We start from the raw sequence: 12,270 nt of genomic DNA, 5'->3' as shown, positions 1-12,270 counted from the left end.
TTTTATTGTGGAAGCCGGTCGCAGGATCGGTGAGTGACCGGCGCTGATTTTTTTGGTGTAAAATACCATAGGCCCTCTGCAGTTAGGCTCAAAAACGGTGAATCCAGCCCCTGGGGGTGAACTCTCCATCTCCCCAGCCGTATGCTTCTCGGTGGTGGGCCGTCACCAGCAGCGGGATTCTCCATTTGTCACTGGCAGCAGGAGTCTCCTCACCCGTTGCTGGCCAATGGTATTTCCATCATGGCCACCCCACGCCACTGGGTAAGCCACAGACGGGGATGCGCTGCTGGTGGAACGGAGATGCCCGCCAGCGGAGAATTCACTTGCTGATCTTTGGGACGTAATTAATTTTGGAATTTCCATCGATCTAAAGAAAATTATTTGCAAAATATTTGGCAGTTGAAATATTCGCAAAAATTTAATTGCATGCTGGTTCCACGAAATTGAATGTGTTCAGAAGCAATAAGTCCAGAAGCGTCACTGGGCAATGGCTGATGGCTCATACCAGATATTTTCATAATCTCTACAAGGTCAGAGCAAGTGTGGGCAAATAATGCTGAGGCATGTTGCAAAAGCAAACAATAGTCATCCACCTTGTTTTTGCTTATCCAATGGTTTGAGATATCCTGAACGCGCTTCATCTTTGGTCAGACTTGCTCGAAAAAGGACATTTCTTTCCTACTTTCCTGTGTAGGATTGAAATGCAGACTTCAGGGGCGGGATTCTCCAATCCCCCGCCGGGTCGGAGAATCGCCGGGGGGGGCGGCGTGAATCCCGCCCCCGCCGGCAACCGAATTCTCCGGCAGCGGAGATTCGGCAGAGGCTGGACTGGGCATTATCGAACCCATGCTCTTCACGTGCATGGGGCATTATTCAGCTTAAATAAGTCTCTGTTTCAACCAACTATTTTCATTGGCAGCTTTAATACAATGTAGTCATGATGATATAACACGTAGAGCGGGGTCCTTTTCCCCGCCACGCGTGTGTGTTTTACTGGCAGTGGGGCCATCTCACCACTGGCCGAATCTACTGGTCCCGATGATGTCTGTATGATATTTCACATGTCTCGCCTGTGCCATTCCTGGGTGGGGTGGGGGGATGGGAGGGGTGCACGGGAGCAGGATGCGGTTCATGTCGGCGGAAGATCCCACTGGCATGAAGAGCCGGCAAATCCTGCCTGTAGTATATTAGCTCCAGTTTCCCAGTACATCAGATGTAGTGAATAGAACACAATGGCTGACAGGACACAAAAAATAAATAAATGTGTACAGCTCCGACCCTAGAATAAGGGAAGTCAAGGTATTTATATTTCTTGGTTTTGATGGCAGCAGGACTGATAGTTTACCATTAACTGACTCTAGAAGAGATGGTTTTTCTATCTTGACCACTAATTGAAACATTAATTAATTTTCCTCTTGATTGTTGGAAATCTTTATTAAAGACATGTCTGGCACATTGGCATTCAAATAATATGTTAGCAAACTATGTGCTGTGCTGGCAGCAAAAGTCGATTCTCTGAGCTACCTTTGTTTTCTGATATGAAGTCATTGCTGATCTGTTGCTATTACAAAACAATATTAATGAATTTATCCTTTTTGTTTTGGCTTGACAGACCCTCCATTCATCCCTGATACAAAGAATGTTGGGGTAGCAGTTGGACGGGAGGGCATCCTCCAGTGTGAAGCTGCTGCCGTTCCACCACCAGATTTTGAATGGTACAAAGAAGATCGAAGGTACTGTCTGTCCTTTGCAGTGCATTTAATTTAGACATTTCCTAGGCAAAAATGACTTGAGGGGTAGCATTTGTTTTGTTGTCACGGTGCTATCACGTGCAGATGACATGTTGATATGTTTCAAAGCATTGTGTCCTTGGTTTGTAAACAAATACTACAAGAAGGTGGTCAATCTCCCTGAACTGCTGATCTCAAAATGCTGTCAGATGGACAGTCCCACAATTACTCAGTGACAATGGACACATGGCAATATACATCCAGGTCTTGAACACTGCAACGGAAGTGTCTGAACAAAGATAGGAAAAAAGATTTGTTCATCTGAATTACTACATGAACCGGTCGACCTTTTTGAAAGGAACAAAATATTAGGATGAAATTGATTAATCTCATGAAGACCTCATGGGCATCTTCTGCAAGGTCTACGGTGATTGCTCACTGAAAAATCTGGGGGCTCATGTATCTTTCTAAATGGTTTAGGATACATTAAACTGATGAAGTATATGTAATAGTTGAGAGCAATAATTGGTTTGGAATCCTATATAATAGCAGAAAACTTTCATGTTCAAAACAGTGCTTTGTTAACAAGTATCCGGTTGTACCATTCTTTTAAGTATTATGGCAGTATTTCTTTAACTGCTTCCATAGAATCCCTACCGGGATTCTCACCCCCAAAGTGTGTTCTTAGAAGACAGAACTCTCCAAAGGATTAATCCCCTTCAGCAGTTGCTGCTGGTTATATAGCCTTTCTTTACACCAAAGGACAAAGCTGTTAATTCGAATAGTTAATGGATAAATCACATGCTTGGTAATGTCTCTGCTGCCAAAGCATATGAAAAGCTATTGTGGTTGCTCAAAATGTCCAATTTCTAAACGTCAACCTGTTGGATGACAGTTTCTCAATATGTAGCTGCACAGAGCAGTGAGGGTTAGCAAATAGCAGGAGCCTGAAAATCTGAGCTTGCTTTGGGCTTCCATTCTGTCCAATGTTGATCGGCAATATTATGGATGTAAATATCGGCAACTAAAGCACTGATTAACTCCCTTGGTAGTAGCAAGAGGATTCCACGTAACAGTACGGGTGTGGATATTCGTAGGATTCTTTTCTAAATGTTCCTATTTTCCTGTATCCTGGAGACATGAACTTCGGCTGTAGTACAGTTCCAGCTGCAAGCAACCCTCACGTAACTCGCTCAATGGTATTTTTTTTTTAATGTGGCACGAGACCAGTGTTGGCATGATATTTGACTATGGCGTGTCTTACCAATGAGCTCAGTTTTGTTTTCAAGGTTTGATTGAGGAAGAATGCTTTTTTAAATGTTTTGTCTCCAGCTCAGCCCAAAGCTGTTAAAGCTGATTGAGAGCAGCTTGGATAACACTGGGCAGAAATCAAACTAAGGACCTTTTGGGTTTGTACTATACGCATTCCTGTAATTTCTCATTGGTAAAATCATTTTTGTTTTATAGCTCATGCCTCTTTTTTTAAATTTCCATAAGTATATTTGCATATCTCATCAGTTTCAAACTAACCAGCAACAATCACAACCCTCATCATTCGATCAGGATTGCAACAGCATACATGCTATCTTATTATTATTTAACAAATTACTTGAACCCCTGTTTTTCTCATCATTATGTAAATGTGGTTTTCATATTTCCTGCAGAAGACAGTAAGGATGTCTCATTTTCCTGGTGCTGAATTTCCTGGCCTTCATGGGACAGATCAGCTCATTAGACCATGAATATGCTCTTCACGACTGATTGGCACCTTCAAAACAGTAGATTTTAGTCATTTGCTACTAATGTTTGAGTTCCAAAGGCCATAGTTTGAGTGAGATTTTATTTCCCCAGCATTAAGCATTTATGAATGTCATAATCTATGACTAGTAATCCAGAGACCCTGGGCAAATCTGGGGACCCGGGAAGTGGTAGATATAGACTTCAAACAAATATTTAAAGAAAAAGGGGCAGCACGGTAGCCTTGTGGATAGCACAACTGCTTCACAGCTCCAGAGTCCCAGGTTCGATTCCGGCTTGGGTCACTGTCTGTGCGGAGTCTGCACATTCTCCCCGTGTGTGCGTGGGTTTCCTCCGGGTGCTCCGGTTTCCTCCCACAGTCCAAAGATGTGCGGGTTAGGTGGATTGGCCGTGATAAATTGCCCTTAGTGTCCAAAATTGCCCTTAGTGTTGGGTGGGGTTGCTGGGTTATGGGGATAGGGTGGCGGTGTTGACCTTGGGTAGGGTGCTCTTTCCAAGAGCCGGTGCAGACTCGATGGGCCGAATGGCCTCCTTCTGCACTGTAAATTCTATGTAAATTCTATGATAATCTATGAAGCTCAAGGTTTAGAGATGATCTTGCACCTGCTTAAGATTCCCACAAATGAGATACTCCACTGAGTGTGGATTTCCACTGCCCCTCTGCTAAACGCCACCCCCACCCATTGTATAATGGAGGAACAGAGATGCATATATCTCTACACTTGGATCCTTTGTGGCTTAATTAGCTTCCCATTGCACCAGGAGGAGGAGATTCTTATGCATTCACTGTCATAAGATGGGCGGCTAGCCTCCATCTACAATCTTCAGCCCGAAGTGCCGAGTGGATGTTCCATCTAGATCAGTGTTTTTCAGACTTTTCCCCCAGGACCCACTTTTGCCAATCAGCCGACTTTCGCAACACACCATTTTTGTTTACCTTTAATGGGACAGGTGAGCTTATTTCGTCCTCACAATCTCATTCCAATCAGATTCACAGTAAGAGACGGCAATGCGTATGTCAGATGCAAAATTCAGCCGGTTCCTTTGCGTCAAATTCATCTTTGTGAAGACGGAAAATTCAATCTCGCATGTGTAGGTTGTTGTGAAGGGCAGTAACAACAGAATGCTTGTTTTACTGAGCACTGGCTACTCCTCGGAGACACTACTCTAGAGTGCTGACAGTCTCAGGGCTTGTGGAATGTTTTTAGTGTGCTGTCACAGGTGAGGTGCAGAAGTTCAGATTCTTAATTTTGAGTTACTGATTGAGTCTGGGGTCTTAAACTCAAAAGGATTTTCACCCACATCTTCTCTTTCAAAATCTGAAGCTTCTCCTCTGGAAAGTAGTGACAAAATTGTTGATCAGCCTAGCCAGATGCGACTGAATAAAGCTTGCTAGTCTATTGACAGTTCCTTGGCGAACACTTTACTTTGATGTGTCAGCAGTGTGGGGAACATTTAGTAGTTTTGGCTTTGTATTTGTACTTGCCAAACTTTCAATGACATTTGGAAAACATCTTGATCTTCACAGTGCTGAAAGCAATCATCATCCTTTCCTTTCAATTTGCGATTCAGTTCACTTGGAATTAAAAAGATGTCTGCAAGCTGAGACATAGTTAGCATGGGCAGCACGGTAGCATTGTGGATAGCACGGTAGCATTGTGGATAGCACAAATGCTTCACAGCTCCAGGATCCCAGGTTCGATTCCGGCTTGGGTCACTGTCTGTGCGGAGTCTGCACATCCTCCCCGTGTGTGCATGGGTTTCCTCCGGGTGCTCCGGTTTCCTCCCACAGTCCAAAGATGTGCGGGTTAGGTGGATTAGCCATGCTAAAATTGCCCATAGTGTCCAAAATTGTTGAGTGGGGTTACTGGGTTATGGGGATAGGGTGGAGGTGTGGACCTTGGGTGGGGTGCTCTTTCCAAGAGCCGGTGCAGACTCGATGGGCCGAATGGCCTCCTTCTGCACTGTAAATTCTATGATTCCTATGATTCCATCCAAATCTCATTTGCCAGTACTTCCCTGCATATAACACACATGAGCTTTACATCCTGATTTGCATTGGCACAACTAACAAAACCATACCTCAATAAATCATCTTTATGCAGCTTTGTTCTTGAATTCAGTTTCTTCTTAGTAGGCTGTTCACTAAATGCCCTGGAGCTCTGTATACAGGTCACACTAGGACTGCTTTGTCCTGCCGTGAACTCTCCTGTGAAGCTCACACTAGCACTGCAGTGTTTTGCCATGGACTCTCCTGAGAAGCTCACACTAGCACTGCTTCGTCCTGCCATAGACTCTCCTGGGCAGCTCTCTGCAGTAGTTGTGAGATTCTGGCCTGTTTGTATCTGGGCCCTCCTCCTTGTAACAAAACAATCCACCTTCAGGTCTTCACAGTGCTGTTGCCCTGCTTACTCACAGCTTGAAAATGGAGGAATTTCTCCTCCGTGATTTTGTGACAAAAGCATGGACATACAGAGCGTGTGATGTCAGTGTATGTGCCGGGCAGTTAACCTGCCGCTTCTGGTGGGGAGACTTCATCGTCGCATTTAAAAGCTGGTCATGGCCGGAATTTGCAACTTAAAAACCAGTTGCGGCCGGCATTCGTAAAAGCCAGTCGCTGCCGTTGGGCGCTTCTCCTGCAAACGATCACTCTGCAACCCTCTCGACACCCGCCCATGACCCTCCCGTGCGTTTGATCCGCAGTTTGAAAAACCCTGATCCAGGTGACCCCCCCTGAGGTCCCCAGTGTCGCAGATGCCAGTCTTCAGCCAATTTGATTCACTCCACATGATATCGAGAAATGGCTGAAGGCATTGGATACTGCAAAGACTACAGGCCCTGACAACATTCTCACAATAGCACTGAAGATTCCATAGCTAGTTGCATCCTTAGCCAAGCTGCTCTAGTACAGCTACAACTCTGGCATCTACCCAACAATGTCGAAAACTACCCAGATATATTCTGTCCATAAAAAGCAGGAAAAATCAAACCCGGCCAATTCCGCCCCATCACTCTACTCTCGATCATCAGGAAAGTATGGAAGGTGTTGTTGACACAGCTATCAAGTGGCACTCACTCAGAAGAAATCTGCACATGTACTCTCAGACTGGGTTCCACCAGGGCTACTCCTGACCTGATTACCACCCTGGTCCAAACATGAGCTCAAGAGGCAAAGTGTGACTGAATGCCATTTATATCAAGGCTGCATCTTCAAAGGAAGATGGTTGTGGTTGTTGAAGGTCAGGTCAATTATAGAAACAGAAAATAGAAGCAGCAGGAGGCCTTTTCGGCCCTCCTAGCCTGCTGCACCATTCATTATGAACATGGCTGATCATCTAACTCAATAGCCTAATCCACCTTCTTCCCCATATCCATTGATCCTCTTCACCCCAAGCGCTATATCAAACTGCTGCTTGAAAACATATAGAGCGGGATTCTCTGCATCCTGTTCACAGCTCACCTTCCAACCCAACTCTGTGTCATCTGCAAATTTGGGTATCTTGGACGGGATTCTCCCTCCCGCTACACCAGTTTTCTGGTGTGGCGCACCATCGCCGGCAGTGGGATTCTCCATGCCGTCAGTCTGCCAATGGGATTTCCCATTGTGAGCAGCCCTCGCCGTCGGGAAATCCCTGGGCGTGGGTGCGCTACTGGCTCAATGGAGAATCCCAACAGCGGAGAATCCCGAAAGCGGAGAATCGAGTCCATTACATTTTGTTGCCTCATCTGAATTATTAATATATATTGTGAATAGCATGCGTCCCAACACCAATCCCTGTGGTACCCCACTAGTCACTGACTGCTGTTTGGAAAAGGAAACCTTAATTCCTACTCATTGTTTCTTGTCTGCCAACCAGTTTTCTACAAATCTCAATACACTACTCCTAATTCCACGCGCTTTAATTTTACACGCTAGTCTCCTCTGTGGAACTTTGTCGAAAGCCTTCTGAAAGTCCAAATAAACCACATCCACTGGCTCCCCCTCATAACTCTACATCCTCAAAGAATTCCAGTAAATTGTTCAAGCATGATTTCTCCTTCATAAATCTGTGCTGACTCTGCCCAATCCTGCCACTGCTTTCTCTGCTGTAAAACCTTTGATAATGAATTCTAGAATTTTCCCCACTTCCAATCTAAGGCTTATTGGTCTTTATTTCCCCATTTTCTCTCTATCTCCCTTTTTAAATAGTGGGATTACATAAACTGTGCTCCGATCTGTAGGACTGTTTCCAGAGTCTTGTGGTATTATAGGCATTATGGTACCTTATAGGCTGAAGCACCATTGGTGGAAACTGTATGCTTTCTATTGGTTAGGATGTATGGTAGCTCCGCCCTGCTCGGCGGGGTATAAGAACCCATGCCGCCCCAGCACCTTCATTCTGTACCTAAGCTGCTGGGGGAAACATCTAACTTATTAAAGCCTTCACTTGGACTACAACCTCACTTTAGTGGTCATTGATTGTGCATCAATTTAATAAGCTAGTTTTTTTAAGACGAAAGGATGGAGCTCCGAATCAAGCCGGAGTATCTGCAACTTAGCCCCCATGCGGCAAACTCAGGGGCAATCTTCAAGCACTGTCTGGCGTGATTTAAAGGGTATCTCTGGACGGCCGAAAACACACCCACGGGAGAGCAGAAACTGCAAGTCCTGCACTCAAGGGTGAGCCCGGAGATTTAAACCCTCATCGAGGAAGCGGAACACTTCGATGCAGCAATAGAGCTGCTAAAAGGACACTATATTCGCCCGGTAAACCAGGTCTACGCCCGGCACCTGTTGCAACAAGGCGACAAACTCTTGGGGAATCGCTGGAACAATTCTACCATGCACTCCTGGTGTTGGGGAGAAGCCGCAGCTGCCCGCAGGTTTCGACGAGCACACACACTGAATCTTAGTCCGGGACGCTTTCGTGGCAGGTATGCTATCTTCACAAATCTGCCGGCGACTGTTAGAAAATGACACTCTGGGTCTCAGGGAGGCACGGGCCCTTGCATGCTCCCTGGACGTGGCTTCCAGGAACACCCGCGCTTACATTCCCGCCGCGCGGCATCCCCCTGGGCATCGTCGAACCCCTCCGCAGCCGACCCCGAGACTTCCCCCATCCCCCCACAGGCCTGCGCTGCAAGGCGGCCTGGCAACCCTGGGGGGCACCGCTGCTTCTTTTGCGGGCAGGCCAAGCACCCCCGCCAGCGCTGCCCGGCCCGCGCGTCCACCTGCAAGGGATGCGGCAAAAAGGGCCATTTCGTGGGGGTATGTCAGGCCCATGCAGTTGCCGCGGCCTCCGATGGCGAATGTGAACCGCAACCACAAACTTCTCCACGGTCCCTATGCGGCCAGCGGTCGCCGCCATCTTCATATTCCAGGGCCACGTTCGGATCCCGCGGACGCCACGTTGGAGGGACGGGCACCGCCATTTTGTGCACCCCCAGCCATGTGCAACAAAATGGGAACTGCCATCTTGGATGAACCCCCAGGACCCCAGCTCGGCTGACCACGCACTGCCTGAAGAGAACTCGCAACTGCTGCGATTAGCCTCGGTGGCCCTGGATCAGTCCCGGCCTCGAACACTCTCAACTGCTGCAACGACCGTATTCATCAACAGGCACGAGACGTCCTCCCTTATCGACTCTGGGAGCACGGAGAGCTTCATACACCCTGACATGGTAAGGCGCTGTTCTCTCCTCATCCACCCCGTTAATCAAAAAATCTCCCTGGCCTCCGGTTCACACTCAGTGGAGATAAAGGGGTTTTGTGTAGCCAACCTCACAGTCCAGGGAAGGGAGTTCAAAAATTTCCATCTCTACGTCCTTCCCTCTGCGCGGCTGCACTCCTGGATTTAGACTTCCAGTGTAACCTCCAAAGTCTAACCTTCAAATTTGGCGGCCCTATACCCCCCCCTTACTGTCTGCGGCCTCGCGACCCTTAAGGTCGACCCGCCTTCCCTGTTTGCGAACCTCGCCCCGGATTGCAAACCCGTCGCCACGAGGAGCAGACGGTACAGTGCCCAGGACCGGATCTTTATTAGGTCAGAGGTCCAAAGGCTACTGAGGGAAGAGGTCATTGAAGCCAGTAACAGCCCCTGGAGAGCTCAAGTAGTGGTGGTAAAGAATTGTCACACCTTCCACTTCATTGCACAAGAGGAAACTTCAAGGCTCCAGGAATTTAAGTAATCTCTGTATAATAAAGTTCAAACTCGCATCCACATTCTGCCAATACAGACATTTCCATTGTTTTCTTTCAGCTGACATGTCCAAAGAACGCCAGGAAAAGAGACATCTTTATTGCCTTCTGTGGAAAATTTGAGAAACACAAGGACTGTGTACTTTGTTAAATTATTTTCATATCCTGAACTAGCATAGTTGGCCTGCATGCGGTTGTATTCCTGTTAGGACAGTGATTGTTCCTGGCTAGATTGGAACTGATATAATATAGAAATAAAAAGAGGTATTTGCTACAAAAAAAATGTTATCGATATAAAATTACAGGAATGTGTGTAGCATGCTTTGTTACCCTTAAGCTTAATATGCAAATAGTTGGGTATTCGTGGATGTTAATGTGTGATGGTGGCGAAGATTAGATTAGCTCAGAATGTAAACGTTTCTACAGGTACGTGAAGAGAAAAAGATCGGCGAAGACAAATGTCTTACAGTTACAAACAGCGGAATGTATAATAGGGGACAAAGAAATGGCTGAGTAACTAAACACATACTTTGGTTCTGTCTTCACAAATGAGGACACAAATCAGATACCAGAAATGTCAGGGAACTCAGGGTTCAGTGAGAGGGAGGAACTAAAGGAGATCAATATTAGTAGAGAAATGGTATTGGGGAAATTGATGGGATTGAAGGTGGATAAATCCCCAGGGCCTGATAATTTGCATCCCAGAGTACTTCAGGAAGTGGCTCTAGAAATAGTGATTATCTACCAGGTTTCTATAGATTCTGGACCAGTTCCTGCAGATTGGAGGGTAGCTAGCACCAATCCCTGCAGTACCCCAGTCGTCATTGCCTGCCATTTAATTCCTACACTTTGTTTCCTGTCTGCCTACCAGTTCTCTATCCATCTTGGTACAGTACCCCTGAACCTATGTGCTTTAATTTTACACACTGATCACTTCCGTGAGCCTTCTGAAAGTCCAAATATACGGGGCTGGATTCTCCGATTTGAAGACTCAGTGTAATTCCACTATTTAAAAAGGCAGGTCGAAAGAAAGACAGGGAATTATAGACCAGAAAGCCTGACATAGTACTGGGAAAAGTTCTAGAATCCGTTGTCAAAGGTTTTATAGCAGAGACTTAGAAAACAATGGCAGGGTCGGACAGTTTCAGCATGGATTTATGAAAGGGAATCATACTTGACAAATCTACTGGAATTCTTCAAGGATGTAACTTTTAAAGTTGACAAGGGGGGAGCCAGTGGATATGGTGGGTGGGGTTCTCCGGTTGCCGCCACCAAAATCGTGTTCGGCGAGGCCGTTTGCGCCGAAATCATGGGCGGTGCCGCTTTTGCAATGCTCCGCCCCCTTGAGTACACTGCATGCCATCAGGACGGCCTTGTGGTGTCCCCTGAAGCCCTCTCCCGATGCTCCGCCCCTGATCGGCCAGGTTCCCGACAGCGTGGAACACTTGTCCTTTTTCTTTCCTGAACCCAACGTGGCGCCTACGGACTAAGTTCAGCACCGCCACAGTCAAGGAGGGGGCGGGGGGTGGGGGCGTTCCGTGGGTAGGGGGGTCTTTGGCAGGGGCCAAGTGCACGGGTGAGCGTGTTCTGGCAGTGGCAAGGCAGATGGAGGATCGGTGCAGCTTTTGCGCCATTTTTACGTGCAGAAAACGTCACCGTCTCCACGCCAGCATCAGCACTTAGTCTTCAAATCGGAGAACCCAAAGTATATTTGGACTTTCAGAAGGCCCAAGTGTGTAAAATTAAAGCACGTGGGTTTAGGGGTACTATATCAAGATGGATAGAGAACTGGTTGGCAGACAGGAAACAAAGAGTAGGAATTAACGAGTCTTTTTCAAATGGCAGGCAATGACTACTGGGGTACTACAGGGATTGGTGCTAGGACCCCAGATAGTCACAGTATATATTAATGATCAAGATGAGGAAACAAAATGTCATATCTCCAAATTTGCAGGTGACACTGAGTTGGGTGGGAGGATGAGCTGTGAGGAGGATGCCGAGATCCTTCAGTGTGATTTGGACAAGTTGAGTGAGTGGGCTAATGAATGGCAGATGCAGTATAATTTGGAGAAATGTGAGATTATCCACTTTGGTAGCTAACATGAGAAGGCAGACTATTATCTGAATGGCCATCTATGAGGAGACGGGAATGTGCAACAAGACCTGGGTGTCCTCGAGCACCAGTCACTGAAGGTATGCATGCAAGTACAGCAGGCGGTAAAGAAGGCAAATGGTATGTTGGCCTTCATAGCGAGAGGATTCAAGTATAGGAGCAGGGATGTCTTGTTGGAATTATACAGGGTCTTGAGGCCACGCCTGGAATATTGTATGGAGTCTTGGTTCTTTATCTGAGGAAGGATGTTCTTGCTCTCGAGGGGTGCAGCAAAGTTTTACCAGACTGATCCCTGGGATGGCGGGACTGACGTATGAGGAGAGATTGAATCAGTTAGGATTGTATTCACTGGAGTTCAGAAGAATGAGGGGAAATCTCACAGAACCCTATAAACTTTTAACAGGACAATACAGGGTAGACGCAGGAAGGATGGTTTGTGTGTCCAAAATCAGGGGTCACAGTCTGAGGATACGGGGTAGACCATTTAGGTC

At 46.7% G+C, this 12,270-nt stretch overlaps 1 protein-coding gene across 6 annotated transcripts in view; it reads left to right on the top strand.

Annotated features, from left to right (window-relative positions):
- The window catches only part of LOC140398255 (opioid-binding protein/cell adhesion molecule-like), a 1,404,083-nt gene that overhangs the window by 1,293,437 nt on the left and 98,376 nt on the right, over positions 1–12,270 (top strand). For all 6 annotated transcript variants that reach the window (XM_072486706.1, XM_072486703.1, XM_072486705.1 and 3 more), the window contains one exon: positions 1,613–1,733. In XM_072486706.1, coding sequence (XP_072342807.1) covers positions 1,613–1,733 — 121 coding nt within the window. The remainder of the gene's footprint in view (positions 1–1,612; positions 1,734–12,270) is intronic.

The sequence above is a fragment of the Scyliorhinus torazame genome, chromosome 21 (assembly GCF_047496885.1).
Source record: "Scyliorhinus torazame isolate Kashiwa2021f chromosome 21, sScyTor2.1, whole genome shotgun sequence".
Taxonomy (NCBI): domain Eukaryota; kingdom Metazoa; phylum Chordata; class Chondrichthyes; order Carcharhiniformes; family Scyliorhinidae; genus Scyliorhinus; species Scyliorhinus torazame.
This window is presented reverse-complemented; position numbering and strand designations above follow the sequence as displayed.